Source organism: Polistes canadensis, unplaced genomic scaffold, assembly GCF_001313835.1.
Source record: "Polistes canadensis isolate GaletaPanama2010 unplaced genomic scaffold, ASM131383v1 scaffold_546, whole genome shotgun sequence".
Taxonomy (NCBI): domain Eukaryota; kingdom Metazoa; phylum Arthropoda; class Insecta; order Hymenoptera; family Vespidae; genus Polistes; species Polistes canadensis.
In genome coordinates, this window is record NW_014570093.1 from 26331 (window position 1) to 44817 (window position 18487).

Consider the following 18487-nt stretch of genomic DNA (forward strand, 5'->3'; position numbering starts at 1 on the left):
TTTTTTTTTTTTCCGTTGAAAATACTTCGTCATATTTCGATACAATCGGCGTTGACCAACGGATAAATATTGCACAAGGAAAGAAGGATTATCAAGATTATTATTGAAAGTTTGTCGTCGTTGTTATTTGGAAGAGAAATTTCGAAAAAGAGAAGATTTTTCGTGGCTTGTCGTAGACGGTGTCGCGACGGGGAGTACGCGACGCCGCCGGCGCGATAAGCCGAAAAGAGTGCGGTAATCGAGTGTGCGCGAAGTGCCGTGCCTCTTCTTTCCTCGTCACTGTGGGAAAATACAGCCGCTACGGTGGCTCAGCACGCAGAGTTCCCCGGCGCGGCCAGGGCGTTCATGGCGCAGCCAAGGGTACGTCTCTGCCTTTTCTTTTTTTTTATTTACTTTCCCTTTTATTTTATTACTCCTTTTCTTCTTCATCTTCTTCTTATGCTGCTGCTGCTACTGCAGATTTTGCTCTCTCTATTTGTATCTTCGTTTCTTCGTGTTCTTTATTACATCATTTTACTGAAACAAATTGTAAACAAATTGTCAAACTCTCGTGACACACTATTTCATTCATGTTCTCGCGTGAGCCGACGGTTACCAGAAAGTTAAGTTACATGTGAAAGTGCATATATCATTTGTTCTTTGTAACAGTGTACAATTCGTTCGTGTGAGATTCTTTTCGAGGGATCTAATCTAATTTGTTTGTTATGTTCGTTTTTGTCAATCGATAGTTGGTTTAAATTGTGATTCTATATACGATAAGGAATGATTTTAGATTTGGTGCATAATATGTGCTTTTAAGGATTACGAGTGTTCGTTCATTTGGAAGTTGTGAGATAGTTTTGTTTTTATAGTTCATCACTCGTGTTGTTCTCCAAGAGATCTCATGGATCATCTTACCGACGGCTAGTGATTCACAGATCGAGTGATCCCAACGTAGATGTGATCGATATCTTTGAAAAAGTTTATCTTGTTAAATTGAGATTTATTGCTTAAACGAGGAACGATTAGTATTTTTTGTAACTTTAGTATCTCGTTTTTAATGAAAATGTATCTAAGGAATATCCGTGATCGTGTTAAATAAAAATGAGTAATCTCAGACGGTGTTTATGTTTTGTCGAGATTAATTGATCGCTTCGTTTGACAAGTAGAAATATAAAGATCTTTTTACCCGTTAGTTTATTGAAAGATTATTCAATTATTAAATATCAGATTCAAGTAGGATAGATAAAAACAGTGTCAACGAATGCTTGCTCGTAACTTGAACTCGTGATTTTGTCGAGAAATAATAAATATACATGCTCGTAGAACTCACACACGCACACAATCGAGTATTTACTAATAAATTTACATTTACTTCGATACAATGTGATTATTTAATGTAAACAGAAACGAGTGTTTAAAACACTTCGGTAGCGGGAATACATTTGAACGCTTGAGTTAAATAAAAATTTAGTATCACGACCAAGTTGTTATAAATTGAATCGAAAATAACGTAGACTACTTGAAATCTCGGTAAGTTTTCTCAGATAAAATTCGATCACTCGTTCATTCGAGGAGTTTTTATTTTACCGTCGGTACTTTATCATTCTTATTAAAGTCATGGGTACCACTGCGTTTGTTCAGCGAATAAAATCTTATTGCAATCCAATCTTTATTGTTAGAAATGAATTTGATCAACATTGACTCTTTCAATCGAGTAGATTAATGTAATAATCCAAAGAATAACAAATATATTGTATAGAAGTAAAATGAATTGTTTCAATATTTCATTCTATAAAGAAATTCTATAAAGAAATTCTATAAAAAACTTCCGTGTTTCGTTTCGTTCCTCTCGTTTCTCTAAACTGTAGAAATTAGAATTTGAAATCTCCTAATAAGAGGATACCGAGGGATGAAAGAAATAAAGAGATAAATAAAGGAAAAATGTGAGAGTAAAAGAAGAAGAAGAAGAAGAAGAAGAAGAAGAAGAAGAAGAAGAAGAAGAAGCAAAAGAAGAAGGAGAAGTGCGTGTAGATGGTCGTATAAATTGGTGGACCGTTCATCGTTAACGATTCGCGAGCGTGTAATTTAAGTTAGCGAGAAAAGGAACGAGTTGGATTCGTTGAAACGTTTTGTTCAGATTCCATGTGAGAGATAGGAAGTTTCGAGTTCGAGAACGAGTTCGCGAGTTCCCTTTTTGAAATTTGCGTGTCAGGATTATACACACAAGTGGCTCCTTGTCAAGGATCTCTCTTTGCGGTCCAACACAGTTCGAGGAATTAATTAAGCGTGTCGACGACAAATATATTTTATTTTCTTAAACAGTTTCTTCTCGTTTCTTGATAATTCTCATAATTACCGGGATTAACGACACACTTCGACTCTTCGTTACTTTCGTGAGAAAGGATCTCTTCTTCTTCTTTTTCTTTTTCTTTTTCTTTTTCTTTTTCTTTTTCTTTTTCTTTCCTGATATTATTGCATAGTAGGATGTAGACACTTTTATTATTAATTATTTGTACCGATTACTTTGTTCACATTTTTCTTTTTTGTTTTGTCAACGTCATTTCGTTTATTCGTTCTCCTCATATAAGTATGTGTTTTCACAATTTCATGTTAATCATATTGTAAAGTAAAATAACATAATAAAAATAAAAGTATAATTAACAAACATGTTAGTTTCGTATGTTAATTGTCACCCGTATGTCAAGATTTATTACTTTTGGTGTAACATTTGTTAATAGTCTCTTTTATCTATCTTATTTTATTTGTCAAAATAAATAATATTTCTGATGCTTTACTATAACGTATAGCATTACGCTATATTTTAACTGAAATATATTAACGTTCTTATTTCCGAGGAAAGTAACGCGAAACATTATTTAATTGTATTAAACGTTAACGTGTAAAGATAAAATAATTCAATTTGGCAGCATTAGAATCGTTCAACGTTCTGTCAAATATTTTCCTTCATCTTTCGCACATTTTCCAATGATTTTATTTCATGATATTCGATCAATGAAAAAAAAAAACAAAAGATGAAGGAAATATGCAAAATTTGTAGAATCTTTTTTTTGTCGAATTTTCCAATTCAGTTTGGGACGTTTTGAATGGTGCGACGAAAGAAAAAGTAACTTTACCACGTAGTCAAGAACTTTGAGAGCCGCGAGGCGAATAGGCTTGTAATTCGGTTTCAACGCTCGGCACTTAAGCGTCTCGTAAAATGCGAGTGCGTGAAAAAAAAGGGGCTGATGAATTGCGCTATAACTGCGATTCGTTCGCGACGGTGAGACGTATAGTTCGACCTAACACTTTTCACAAAATAAAATCAAGAATAACAATTTTTCCTCCAACTTTTATTTTTCATTTTCATTTTCTTCACAGAAAATATCCCGAAGAGACGTTTCGGTTTCGAAACTCTATGAAAATAAATAGATAATAATAATAATAAAAAGAACAGAGAGACGAATAGAAATGGGTGATTATTATCGCTTTGATATGACGACGCGTTGCGTTTTAACGGAGTTAATATGAAAAATATTGCATACTCTGACACGTAGTTTCAAATCATTTTTTAATTTTGTTTATTTTGGTTATTCTTTTTTTTCTTTTTTTTTTTTTTTTCTTATAACTTTGAAGATACAGTGAATTTGTGTACGAGGATGATCACGATTCGCAAAGAAATTCATTTTCAAAAATTATGATGCGCTAGAAGAGACGAATAATACAACAACAAAAAAAAGGTTAAAAAAGAGGAAAAGAGAGAGAGAGAGAGAGAGAAAGAGAGAGAGAGATCGTCGAGACGAATCTCAATGTGCGTCGGATTAAAAATTGTAATCGCGAATCGGGCGATGGTAGACAGGAGTTTTATAAGCGTGTTATACCGCAGCCTGTGATTATGTATTTATGGATATACATCAATCACTTTCGCTCTTCCAATTTCAAATTCCGTTATTCCGACGGCGTACGGTCCGGTCTTCTGTCACGATCCGTCGCAATTCTCTCATCTTCTTATTTCTCTATCTTTTGCAAAAGAGAGACAGAGTAGGAAAGTAAAAGAATACAAGAAAAATTAGTAGAATCGAATAGGAATTTTTTTTGTTAAAAACTAACTTTACGATATTTTCGATGCACAAGTAATTTTCATTATCCTAATTATTATTGTTAACAATATAAAATCTTAAGAACAAGCACAAGTATTAAATCGCAATCTGACGGTATGCATACGTTCCCGTCCTAATGTTTTTCAAATGTCGTCATTAATCAGAGAGTAACGAATGCTTTCCTCTATCCTTTTTCTCTTTCTACAGACAAACGTATATAGGTCTCTTATGTTTACACATTTATATAGTCTCTTTCTCTCTCTCTCTCTCTCTCTCTCTCTCTCTCTCTGTGTGTTTCTAGTTAATGGTACAAGACCAAAAGGTAGATAAAATCATTTGGATCATTCTACGATGAAATCTTTGCTCTCGTAGTAACTCGTAAACGTGGGACCAACATCGTTCAAAGAGAAAGAGGAAAATAGATAGAACTAAAGAAAGAACGAAAGAACCAAAGAGAAAGAGAGGGAGAGAGAGAGAAAATGATACTTTAAGTCTTTTCGAAGTGCATAAAGATACTTCTCTAGCTTTCCCTCATCTTATTTTCGGCCTCTCCTTTCACTTTCGAATCGTAACGACGTTTAAAACAACTTGGATGGTCAAACGATATTTTTTTTCTTATTTTCTTTTTGTTCTCTTTGTTTTTTCTTCTATCTTTTTGATTATTTATTTACGCATAATAATAAAAAGAATAAGATACGAATATGTTTTAGTACTATTTACTTATGTACGTGCATTTACTTATGCACTTATATTATGTACCACGCGAATTCTTTAGATTAATTTATTTAAACGAAATTCTTTAGGTCAAGTAAATCAACGATACCATCTATCCGTCTGTCTGTCTGTCTATCAACGAGTAAGAGTTAATTACCGAGGCACGCATTAATTAGAAAAATCATTAGAGAGGTTCAGGGTCTTTCGGGAAATCGGAATCGTATCAAGTTTGCGAAAGGAACTAAATACTTTAACCCCAGATTGTAAATAAACGTTCTTTCGACAATTCGATTGTAATAGTTTACGATGTAAATTCGTATAACGTGTGCGTTTTACAAATAATCGATCGGTAATGGAAATTTGTGATCTCTTTATTTGTGAAGAAATAATGTATTTTTTTGTTGTTTTAAATGTTATCATTTACGTAGATCCTCGTGACTATACATTGTTACGTTCATTATTTCGTATGTATATCTTTTTTCCCACTTTTTTCGTACACTTAGTGAGTCATTAATTACCGATATAATAACCTATAGTTTATAACTGTAATAATCATTAAATGTATATGTAACTACTTAAACATATTTCAGATGGGAATAATTATTGGCTCACCTTGCAAACACGAAACATTAACAATGACGAGTTAGAAAATGCTTAGATGTATAATTAGTCTCAACTGGAAAATCGTCATTGCAATTAATTATGTATTTATTGATCACTTCGTATTGGTTCGTTCGTCTTCGATAGTATTTAACGAAATAAAAGAAAATAAATAAGAAACAATGATGGTAACAGAGAATTTCTTGATCAACCTGTTGTTATTTTATTTTATTTTATGTTTTGTATGATTCACATTTATGATGTGGTAAAACATAATAATACTCGGCTATCGTTTCGCACACGGGTGTATTCCTATGGACAAGAAAACTTGGTGAAATGTAGTAAAACAATGTAATCTCGAGATATGTGAGAAGAAGGTGATATTTTTGAGTGTTTCTGTCGAGTGTCAGGTTCGTTCTTTTAATAATTAAGGATTCTCTTAGAGCATCCGGCTTTCAGTTGGTAGTTGATCGTAGTTTGCTATGTCGGAACTCTCACGAACGTCGCGTTTGGATAAACACGAGCTTCTCTCGGTATTTGTCTCGAAGTAAGAATATGATGATGAAGAAGAAGAAGAAGAAGAAATAACCTGCCTCGAGCGTTTCTATGAAAGAGTCACGCAATTAGCCTTAATAATTAGTTACCTTCCGCGTTTTATCGAGGAGACCGCGAGTCGAATGAATTTGTGAATGAAAAATTAATAAGAGAAGAAGAAGAAAATAATAAAAAAGAAAAGAAAATATCTGTACGATTTTGTTTTCCTGCTTGCTTATCTTTGCGTTATCGACTAAAGTAACAAAAAATATATAAATGAAGGAAAACAAAGTAAACGTCGGGCGGGAGTCGTCGGCCGTGAAGTTTCATTTTGCTAAAGCTATTTTTCCTATAGTTACTTTAACCGTTCCACTTAGGCGTATCGTCGATGGTGTTGTACGAGTACGGTATCCGGTTTTAGAACGCGTCTGCCCTTAGCTCGCACTACCAGCTGTCGTTCGGCTCACGTACTTTGTTGTTGTGGAACTCTCGACTATCCCGTACTTGGATTAAAAAAAGATATAAAGAGTCACTAGGGGGTGGAGGAGGAGAAATATATGGATGTATTATTTGCAACGATAAACGATTCCGTCACATATTCTTTTTTTGCCATGCGTTAGATAGATTATCGCCTGCAAACAAATTTATTATTCAAAATATGTCAAGAAATAATGTTAATCGTTGAAATGATTTTTGTTTACAGTACGACGATGGCGGGCTGCATGGGGCCTACCTCGAGGGAGGTGGTGGGGGTGGAGGAGCTGGGCTATACGATCCACACGGTAGTGCCCGCGGTGTTCCGGGTCTTCACCATAGCCCACACCTCGGGGGTATGGGACCGGCCCACCCTCAATATCCCCCGCCCCCGCCCCAGCCACCCCAACACGTGCTTGCAGCGGCTGCAGCCGCTGCAGCCTCGGCGGTGCCCGATGTACACAAACGCGACAAGGACGCCATTTACGGGTTAGTGCCACTCATCAAATCCCATTCGACCCTTTTTTTTCTTTTTTTACTTTTACCTTTCTTTCTACTCTTACTTATTATTAAATATCGCAGGGAGAAAGTGCGCGAATAGATCATTCAAAATTGTAATATTTTCATATAATATTCTGACAATCGATATTTGTGATATTGAAGAATTCCCAAGGGATTGGCTTTGATAGATAGAACAAAAATACAAATATTAAATAATAACGCACACACGTAGGATTATTACATAGGTTCATATCTAGACCACGTATCGTGAATATCGATAATTCAAAGACTCGAATCGCGTCATCAGAATTGTAGTTCGAACTTGTCTGCTCTTTTTCACACGCAATATGTTTTTTTATGACATATCGGAGACCTGTGTAGAATAAAATTATCATATGGATAAACGACGATGACGATGACGACGACGACGACGACGACGACGACGACGACGACGACGACGACGACGACGACGACGACGACGACGACGACGACGACGACGACGACTATTACCTACTACGAGTACGACTATGACGAAGACAACGATATGTTTTGTCTCTACTTTTCTCTTTTTCTTTTAACTTATTCATAATTCCATTCGTACGTGTGTACATTTATGTGTGAAAGAAGGTTATATTATACAACTAGATACGGACTTAAATATTATTTTTTGAAATGTTTCGAAGGACTTGCTTCTCGAGCTGCGACAAGGTAGAAAAATCTGCATAATTCCGTAATGCATATTTCGAAGGCTTCGAGTTTATCGCTCGACCTGGAAGCTTAACGACTGAGTTATACTCGTTGTTCGTTTGGAAATAATATAAATTAAACTAGTATCTATTTCGCGTTACTTACATTCACGATATATTCGTCATTTTTCACTTTGAAATATCTATCATTTACTATGCAGTACATATACTTTTTTTTTTTTTTCTTTTCCTATCAATCTTTTTTACGATAGAGGGGAACAAAAAAATAATGATATAACTGCGAATCAGTGTTTTTAAAGCTTACGACGATTCGTCCAAATTCGTTTAATCGAAATTACAATGATTCGTTCATTTTTCATTTTTATTAACATTCCTTCGTTAACGTTGTCGCCACATTTATCGGCTGATTTATCGTAAGAAGCTTTTACAGTTCGTTGCACGTCGTCGATCGTACATTTTATATTTTTCCTATAGCCTGATTTATCATATGAAGCTTTTACGATAATTTTCACAGATAAATGTGTATATGGCTTTAGTATCTATGCTTGACTACCAATCTACGGTTAACTGTACATCCTCTAACATAACTACAATTTCTATTTAACGTTGATAATTTACTCTTAATCATTTTTTATATGCGAAATTTTTGTTCTTTTTCCTCCTGGATAAATAATGATCGTATATATAAAACATACACATATTTAGATAGTTTTTCTCGCAAAGCTTAATGATGTAGGTACTATTAACCGTTGGAATTATTCGTCATAAAGTAAAGGATAGAAAGTTTGGTACATTTGGACAATAAATTGTAGATTGTTAAAGGAACGTGTTAAGGATGAAATAGGCGCGTGCCTAGGCGTAGTGAAACGTAGCTAAAGAAGGAAAGAAAGAAACAAAGAGAGAGAGAGAGAGAGAGAGAGAGAGAGAGAGAAAGAGAGAGAGAGAGAGAAAGAGGGAATGTGAATCATCTTTGATCTTTCTCTCTCCTCGTTGGTGGTGGTGGCCGTTTTATGAAGGCCGCGTTCACATAGTGATTTATGGTTCTGCAAGATGGCCCGATTTCTGGACGTATCCTAGAACAGGAGCCTCATTATTTCGCGTAACCTGTAATTTGTCCACTGTTGGGTCGCACGCCTCGAGCATCGCACGAGCTCCTTCAAGATTCTATCATTTCCTTTTATCTACTTTGTCGATATTTTCTAATAAAAATTGAAGTTTTTATTGAAATAGAAGTTCGTAGTTCGCGGATAGAAAAATAGCACGTGGATCGGTTTGCCCGTCGTAGGATCGAAGGGCCGAGCCGATTACACGGATACCGAAGAAGGTTTTACGTAAAACCGTGTACGTAACTGACAGGAGAATCTGCCAATCATCTAGAAGACTCGACTTCTTATGCAAGGAGTTCGATTGGCCGAGTCATCCGTGCGGATCGGATGTCTTTCTGCGTCTCACGCAAATCCTCCTGTAAACGTGTACGAGTGAAAGAGATAGATGTAGAGAGATAGAAAGAGAAAGAGAAAAAGAGAGAGAGAGAGAGAGAGAGAGAGAGAGAGAGAGAGAGAGATGAATTGATAGATAGAAGGAGAAGACCTTCGTATGTAATTACGACCGTGGTAAATTTATTCCGTCGATGTTGAAGGCGAGACGTAACGTCTTGCGAACGATCGATTATCCGCCATTTAAAATTCCAATCGATTTTGGATGGTTCTACTCTCTCTCTCTCTCTCTCTCTCTCTCTCTCTCTCTCTCTCTCTCTCTATTTCTTTTCTTAGCTGTAAGATAAAAGAAATTGTCGAAAATCAAAGTCCAATATTTGCAGCTAGCACCGATATTTTTCATTTCCTTTTCTTTTTTCCTTTTGTTTTTTTTTTATTATCATACACAAATTCGTTATTTAAAAGATGTAAGGAACATTCGATAACCGGTATCGGCGGTATATTCTTATCGCATTTTATCGTCGATACTCGAAGTCCGTTGTTTTTCCATTAATCATCGATAAAATCGAAATGCACGAAAATCGAATTACGCGACTATGCAAAAACGCGTTTTTAATCCGACACTTTTTATATCAGAGAGTTCTTTTTTTTTTTCAAATATTTTATCTTTTCTTGCAATTATTTGAAATTCACACAGCAAACGGGTAAACGCATATTACAATTTCACAGTAAAATTTCGATTGCATATTTTTACACGCTTTTGTATGATTTCGCATGAAAAAAAAAAAAAAAAAAAAAGGGATGGAACTTATGGGACAACCAAATATATATGTATACATTAGCTATATCAATTTGTAAGATATTGATAAAAAGTATAGAACATTAGGGGTATTAGAGTTAGACCGTGTTTCGAAATGAAGCCGTGGATGAGCCGTAAATGTCGGTGGTGCGTAGTAAATCATAAAGCAGCCGATGGCCGCGTGTAAAAAGAGCCGCGAAAGAGTAACCAAGATAGATAGAGATAGAGAGAGAAAGAGATAGATAGAAAGCGCATCGGAGGGCGGAAACCGCAAAACCGCAAACATCCCCCGTTGAACGGGGCCGTACGGCCAATCATATCATTACCTTTTGCGGTTCCGTCATTCTGACACCTCGTTTCGACTCGTCATTTGTCATCGACGTCGCACTTTGTTGTCCCTCGACCGCTTAGGAAAACGTGCACTCCATGCGCACGAGCATTTGTTCTATTGGTATTTCTCTTTCACTCACACTTGTACGAGAGAAACCGCGTGCGGCTTTGCTTTTCGTAACTCCTTCGTAATCGTTCACGTTCGAACGGAATGAATTAACGGATCGTTAGCAATAACTCGATTCGATTCCATTTTTTTTTTTTTTTTCATTTTCTTTACTTTTTTAGACCTTTATTCTTTGCATACATTTCGTGTCGATCCATTTTATATATAACTTATTATAAATTACTTTTTGTTTTATGAAAAATAACAGATATATATTCGATACAAACGTTAAAGTCCTAGATCAGTTAGTTCTCGTAATAGAAAAAAAATAAAGTGTAAAGGGTCTCTCTTTTCTGCGGGTCGAAGTTTACGGTGGTATTTTTTCTTTCTTTTTATTTATTTCCTTAGAGAAAAGGATGAGGGCTGCAGCGCGTTGGCTACACGTCAATTTGTCGAAATTCGTTCCGTATCGTTTTATGTCCGCGAGTCGCGACCCGCTACCATGGGCACACAGAACACCTTCTACCGTCTTGCTACCAACACGCTTTGGATCATTCTCCGTCTTCAAATAATGTTGGGGAAAATAATATAATTACTAACGTGCCACATTGTATTTTTTTCGAAGGACGAAAAATAACAGAGGGCGAAAAAAAATAATAATAATTGTGCATAATAAATGATGTATATTTTTATCTATGTATACGTGTAGATATTTTCAAAGTCACGTGTATTATTATCATTTTTTGAAGAATCATTTCACGACAATATGGTACAGTAATAATAATAGATATTAGAATTAGTTTGCACAAAGATGATACTGATTGGCAAAGTATAAGGTAGATGAATCGTCTCTCTGTTAGAAGCCGCCTCCGTACATAGTGTATCTACCTGCTTTAAATCTCGAACAGGGAGCTCGATTGCAACATAGGTGCACCGGTTAATCTTATCTTATCCGAAGATCCCTCTAATACCGTACCATGCTTCGTAGTAACTTGCTATACGAAGATACCTGAATACGTAAATACATATACATATACATATAAATTTAGGAAACGTATTCTGCGCATGAATCAACGCATCGCATCGAATGGAAAAAGAAAAAAAGAATTAGGGTGAGAGAGAGAGAGAGAGAGAGAGAGAGGAAGAAAATTCGAGAGAGAGAGTGTATCGAATTAGATATATATTTCTTATTTATAAATATATATGTATTATAAACTTTATTAGAAAATAGGATCCTCGGTAACCGTTGAATTTCGATAGTGTTTAGACGTATTATCTCGAGGAGTTATCGCTGCTACGCTTATCGGTTAAAAACTCAAACGATTACGATAAGATCGAGTTATAGTGTGGGTTCGTGAAAAAAACTCGTAAATTCAAGTTTATTTTGATATATTTAATCACGGAATGCGTTAAGGAAACATTGAAAAAAAATAATTTTACAATAATGAAGAAGATATATCTACTTATAATAATTATAGATACAAGAAAGAAACGAGTCGTACGATGGATAAAAGTCGTAAGATAGTTTTTTTTTCTGAGAGAAAGAGAGAGAGAGAGAGATAAGAAAAAAAAGATAAGTTGTCCCTTTTGTACGCTTCACGCTAAATTTTCTTTCTTGCGTTGACCATCGCTTGTCGGAGTGTTAATTGCGTCCTCGTAAGACTAACAGGCGCGACACTCGTTGTTGTGGGGTAGAAACAGAGGGAGAGAACAAAATAAACAACATAGGTTAGGGTGGGAAAAATATCTTTTTTTTTTTTATCTATCGCGATGACAGTCACAATTCTTTCTTTATTAATCTAATTTATGGATTGAAATATTAAACAAAATGATTGGAAAATAAAATGATTATTTATCATTTCAGACATCCCCTGTTTCCGCTTCTCGCATTGATATTTGAGAAATGCGAATTGGCGACGTGTACACCGCGCGAGCCAGGTGTTGCCGGAGGTGACGTTTGTTCCTCCGAAAGTTTCAACGAGGACATAGCAGTTTTTTCCAAACAGGTAAGTAAACAAAAACAAAAGACCATAAATGTTTTAATCAGTATAATATAGAATAGATTTAGATCGATCATTCTCGTTTTGATCGCAGTTAAGGTGCTCGTCTGCGAGTTATTGTTCCCATGCAGGATCTTCGAAGAGAACTCGTTCGTACCTTTTTCCCTTTCGTACACCCTTTTTTTCTCTCTTTCTCTGTTTGTCTGTCTTCATTTAGCTAGGCAGAACTAAGAAGAGATGGCGAAGGTGGAGGAGGAGGAGGAGGAGAGTAGCTCTCCCCCAAGGACACGCGTAGGTAACTCGAGAAGCCAAGGGAGCCCCGTAGTAAGTCCCCGGTGAAACGATTTCGGGCCTTTTAAAAACGTACCACTCCTGGCCGTCTACATTCCTGACCGCTCTCTCGCGTGTAAAGGTACCTTGGTACCCGACAGAAAAATGTATTCCTTATATATTGCCACACACTGTGAAACCGGTATATGGGGTATAGACGGTGCTGGTAAACGACGCCGCCGCACTACGCGCAAACCCGACACGAAGAATGAGAACTTCAATTTAACAAACCGCTCGTTATGCCAATATTTCTATTTCTATTTCTATTTTATTCTTTATTTCGTTGCAACGAAATCGAATCGAGCGTGACGATACCTAAGTACTGAATTAAAAGCTTAAACTCTTATGTTATTCTATGCTCAAGAGTATTATAATATGTTGAATTTATTTACGATACGAAAAGTTTCGATTGTATGCAATCGTTCGGTATATTTATCTTAGGTACGAATATTTCTTGCTAAATTCACGCGAATATTTACTGTTGTTTAATTACGATATTAGAAATATTTAATAGATTGTACACTAAAAAAAAAGAAAGAATATATTGTACGTAGAAAGAAAAATTGATGCTAGAAGTCCACGTGGGCTGGTGAAATTCGTGGACAAGCCGGTGTTATTAAATTTAGGAGTTCGGTAACGCGGTAGCGATAGCTTTGTGCGGTCTTACGCAGAGATAACGATAAAAGTTAAGCCTCCCCAGCAATATGGGATAAGGTAAACGTGTTTCACGTGTGGGTGTGTACGGTACTTAGTTACTTACAAACTTAAAGACATTGAACGTGCCTTATAATTCGCTAAAAATATCTCGGTATACGCCTTGGGAAGGTTTCTAAGTGGATTAAATTTAACACGTCATCGTATTGTTACCTTTTTTTTTTTTTTATTCTATATTATTTCGCCGTAACATCGTCAATGAGACATTGTTGTTATAAAACGAGCTAATGAACAAGAGATAAAAGAAAAGACTCATTTTTCCAGACGACGATTACATTAACTTTAGAATTCTCGTATCGCCGATAGATCGGTTATCCGGTTCGCTATTTCTATTATTTATCCGCGTCTTGTTGTGACATTATCAAGTCGAGTGCATATATGTGCGACGCGTTGCAATTCTTTCTCGGTTAAGTACTAAGCTATTACGAAATTGACGTGACATTTGCATCTTAATAAGGCGTATATAGAATATAAACGTATAAATGGATAGGTAGGAAATTTCTAAATCTAACGTGTGAGAGAGTGTTATATTTAAAAAACAAACAAAGGAAATAGATACCAAAAATAATCAATCAGATCAAATATCTTTTTTCCTCTAACTAATTTTGCCGTTTCAATTCGAAAATAATAGCCTATAATAATAATATCTGTATATCGTATAAAATATTTATTTCGTCGGAACGTAAATTATCTTATAAATAAATTCGCGCGAAAAAATAGGGGTATGACGCGTATAGAAAAAAAGAAATAAAAGGAAAGGAAGTATCTATAAGTAGCAGTATAAGTAGAAGTAATATAGTCAAGGAAGCTTTATTAAGAGACGTTAGGAGATAAGCAGGTGACGGTTCTTTGCGGTGAACGTGTACAATATTCTTCTCTCTCTCTCTCTCTCTCTCTCTCTCTCTCTCTCTCTCTCCTTTTTTTATCCCCGATATTTCTACGGAGATAGCGCAAGCCGACACACAAAAGAGCCCTCACGCTGTGCACGGATTATGCGTTTTGCCCGATCGTTCAGTTATTCGCTTTGCTCGTTCGTTGATTTCTAAACGCGTGCGGACTCACGTACGAACTTCATTTGCATCAAAGCACGCGCCTCTATCTCTATTATTCACTCTGTTACTCTCTTTTCTATGTAAATTATCTATTTTATAAGTTTTTACCTCGATAACAAATCTTTGCCATTTCATTTATTTCGATAGAATGTGATTATATATATATATAAAAAAGGGTTTTCCGAATATGCAATAGTAGTAATGTTGAACGTAGGAATCAATTATTAAACTAAGATTATTAATTGTTAACAATTGTATCGATAAGAATGAAAAGAAATTTGGATTTATTTGAATGTTCTCGAAATAATAAATATAAGTATGCGCGCGGCAATCTTTCATTCGTGCATCAGTGGCTGCTCGAAAGAGAGGAAACGTGAAGGAGAGAGAGAGAGAGAAAGGGATAGATGAAGGGGGTAGATGAAGGGGGTAGATGAAGGGGGTAGAGAGCAAAGGAGAGGAAAGAGCTGCTCATTTTCTGCCATTGTAAATTGATCTATTCAGTGGGTCCAACCCGACGGTATTATCCCCTCGCGTTTTACCCGGGCCGCGTGCTGCCGCTCGTCTCTTTGCCGTATGGGGCCCTGAACCATCATACTTTCTATCTCTATCTTTCTTTCTTTCGGTGAGTTGCTTATGGTGGCCCCCTTTTGGCCTTGCCTGAGAAGCGAGGACGCCGCGAGGACGACCCGCTGTGCCCACGTTGTGCTCATTGTCCTGGCCTCTGGCCTTTTTTTCATACCGAACGAAAGAAGCGACCCACTTTTCTGTGTTCCTTATACACACCATGCTTCGCTCTCAATTTCACACCGACGAGAAAGAGAGAGAGAGAGAGAGAGAGAGAGAGAGAGAGATAGAGAACCACATCGACGTGAAAAGAGCAAAGAACTCCTCGCCTCCTTCTCTTTGGTGGTCTCCTCAACTTGCGCAATCTCTTCAAATGAAATCAATTTCGTTTATTTTTTTCAGTTTCTACTTTCTATTATATTATTTTATTCTTTTTTTTCAATCATACAAATGTTTCATTCTTAACAAATTTATTCCTCGATTAGTATTTATATTTTCTAGAATTAATATATGATTTGTAAAATGCTTAACGCTATATGTCAATTTATTCAAATTTTGTATTAAATGAAAATTTACTTTTTTTTTTTTTTTTTCAATTGTTTGTATCATATAGAATAATTATGTTTAATTTTTCCAATTATATATATATATATATATATAAGAGACAAAGCATTAAATACAAAGGAATCCGTATTGGTGTCGAGAGCAGGTAGTCTAGTCTTTCCGTTCGTGTTGTTCGGTTTAGAAAAGCACTGACGAGAGCAACAGTAGGAAGAGAAAGAGGAAGAGAGAGAGATGACTACGACGAGGAGGAAGAGCTTCGGTCCCGGGGATTTATTGGCGCAATTGGAATGCACCTCCGAGAGCATTAAACCGTCGTAAAACGTTGGCCCTCGTGTCACTTCTCTAACGCGTGCGAGTACGAGCCGGCCAACACGAGTTCTGCATACTATTGCTACAGGATAGAATTCCAAATTATCTCGAGAAATATGGGCTTCAACAATGACTATACATTTTTATTGCCATTGTTTCTTTTATGAAAAGGGCTACCTACGAAGGATGATATGTCACAACATTTTGTGAAAGAACTGAAACAAAAATAGAGAGAAAGATTTATTATATTTTCATTTTAGATAATAGAAAATATATTTTTCAAGCAGCAACCACCACCATCTGCTTTACCCTATCCCCTTTTTTTCATTTGTAATTGTTCTTTTTTCTTTTTTTTTATAGCAACACATTAAAAATTAATTTTAAATGCAACAATAGTATCTTACTGGTTATTTTTCTATAGCTGTTTTTTTCTTCTTCTTATAGTAACGTATAGAAAATATTACAGATATTATAAAATATCGTTGTCTGTAAAAATGTTGGCATATGTAGAATAACAAGACGATATAATCGCTTTGTATTATTAAAATCTCTCGAGAATGATAGAAATATAAAGACGTAAAATAAATGGAGAAACCGTGGTGGTGGTGGTGGTGGTGGTGTTTTCTTCACACCGGAGAGACACGCCTTGAATTCTGCAAGCCCGATGAAGTGGGTTAGCGGAACGTTATTCACGTAAGAGAGTGCTCCTGTATATCAGAATGAGAGAGAGTAAGAATAAGATAGAAAGGTCGTCAAACATGCGAGTTGCACTTCTCATTCGATAGTTTCTCTCGATTCGTTTCGGGTTATCTCAGTTGAAAATGATAGATCTAATCATTGAATATTCCTTTATAAATCTTTTCAATTTACTAATCCTTTTTTTTTTTTTTTACGAAACAACATTCAACAATCCTTTTATTCCATTTCTTGTTTCTCTTCTGATGTGAGTAAAAAAGAGAGCTTGCTTTTTCACGTGTTCGAAAATAACTTAGGACAAAACGTTTTATCGTTATCTGTTACGTAGGAGTCAAACGTAGAATTCCACCTTTTTTTAAGGGCCATACTTATCGTCGAGGGATCTTACCTTTTCTTTCTCTGTCTAAAAAAACTTTTCTGGTGTTATCGCATGTTCTTTTTTTTTCTCGAGCTAAACGCCTTCCGTCTCTGGATAAACCTATTTTTACCTACTTTTTATTCTCTTATTTATTTTTTGTCTCGATGTTGCTGGTTCACGTCGTTCACTCTCATCACTTTTTTTCCCAACAAAATTCAACCAAAAAAAATACTTCCTACAAAGTTCATTTTACTTTACGTATTTTTCAGTCGTTTATTTCGGTGGTATTAGAAATTTTCTGATTATATAATTTGATCTATCGCAGTTATTTATTAAGTATTAATATATAATTAATATGTTAGAATTGTAGTAAATGTTAGAAATGAGCGTGTAATAAAGTTTACGCGAAAGGTAATTCGTTTGATTGCATTTAGACACGAAAAGATCCATCCGTTTGTTGGTACGGGCTGGCACGTAGGTTTTTCTTTTTCTTTTTTGGATTAAGGTTGAAAAAGCCAGTTAATATTCTTGAAATTTCTTTCAACTTAGAGATTCGTATCGTTAAAAATAAATACATAGTTTGGTAGTATAAAAATAAAATGATTGTGAACGTTTGGCTATGAAAAGTTAGCGAGAGAATTGGAAACTTATAGGACAGCTGTTAGAGAGATATCTTTGGATGGGATCGTGGAAGAGCTCGATGACGTTAATCGTACCATGGCGTTAGTCGAACGCATGCGAACGAACGAACTTACGAGCGAGTATGGGAAGCTTCCCAAACAGACGCTAACATTCTCTAAATATTATCGCACAATATTTTTATCGCAGGGCCACAAGCCGGAATCTCTCGTTTATTTTCACGCCGGATACCTAGCTCAGCGACGATCGATCGATCGATCGATTAATCTACGATTTGCGTTTTTTTCCCCTCTTTCTTTCTCTTTTCTCTCTATCTATCTTTTCCTTTTTTCTTCTTTTTTTTTTTTCCCATCATTTACGAACGAAAATTTTTTATCGATTTATTATTTTCCTCTTTCGTGCTTTCGCATCACGAACGCTCGTTTCGTGTCATATCAATATATCGATTTTTCGTTAAACACACACACGTATCAATATGTATTTTTCTATATGTATTTATATTAATGTGTAGACTTGTAGGCGTGTAACTATAATACATTGTACAAGCTATTACGACGAAAGCAAGCGGGTATAATCCTTTGCTAAATATAATCGATAAACGATAATCGCCGTCTATGAAAGCCCTTATCGCGCCTTATCTTTAGCTTGACTACGATCCTCTCTGCTATTCGTTCGATTAATACACGTTTCCCATTTACCACGGTCTCTTTACAACCTATCTTTTTTATTTATCTACGGGTAATTGAACTCGTCCAAATAGATTCTAACTAGAAATTATTTATCATAACGTGCAAACACAAAATTCGTGGATTAAACTGTTAATCATTTGTAATTTGTTTGGTCAACAGTTTAGGATATTCTCTTTTAAGATCAATGAAAAAAAAACTATAATAAATAATAAATCTACTTGGAAATGATTTATAAAATTCATGCAAATGATTTGAGACTAAACCAAAAAAAAAAAAAAAAAAAAAAAAAAAA

At 35.6% G+C, this 18487-nt stretch overlaps 1 protein-coding gene across 1 annotated transcript; it reads left to right on the forward strand.

Moving 5' to 3' along the window:
* Positions 1-6: 6 nt before the first annotated feature.
* Positions 7-12292, forward strand: LOC106792670 (homeobox protein homothorax-like; the record flags this gene model as incomplete). Its single annotated transcript, XM_014759168.1, has 3 exons — positions 7-360; positions 6631-6890; positions 12145-12292. Coding segments are annotated over exons 1-3 (423 nt in total), but the record flags the coding sequence as incomplete, so codon positions are not given.
* Between the last annotated feature and the right edge of the window lie 6195 nt (positions 12293-18487).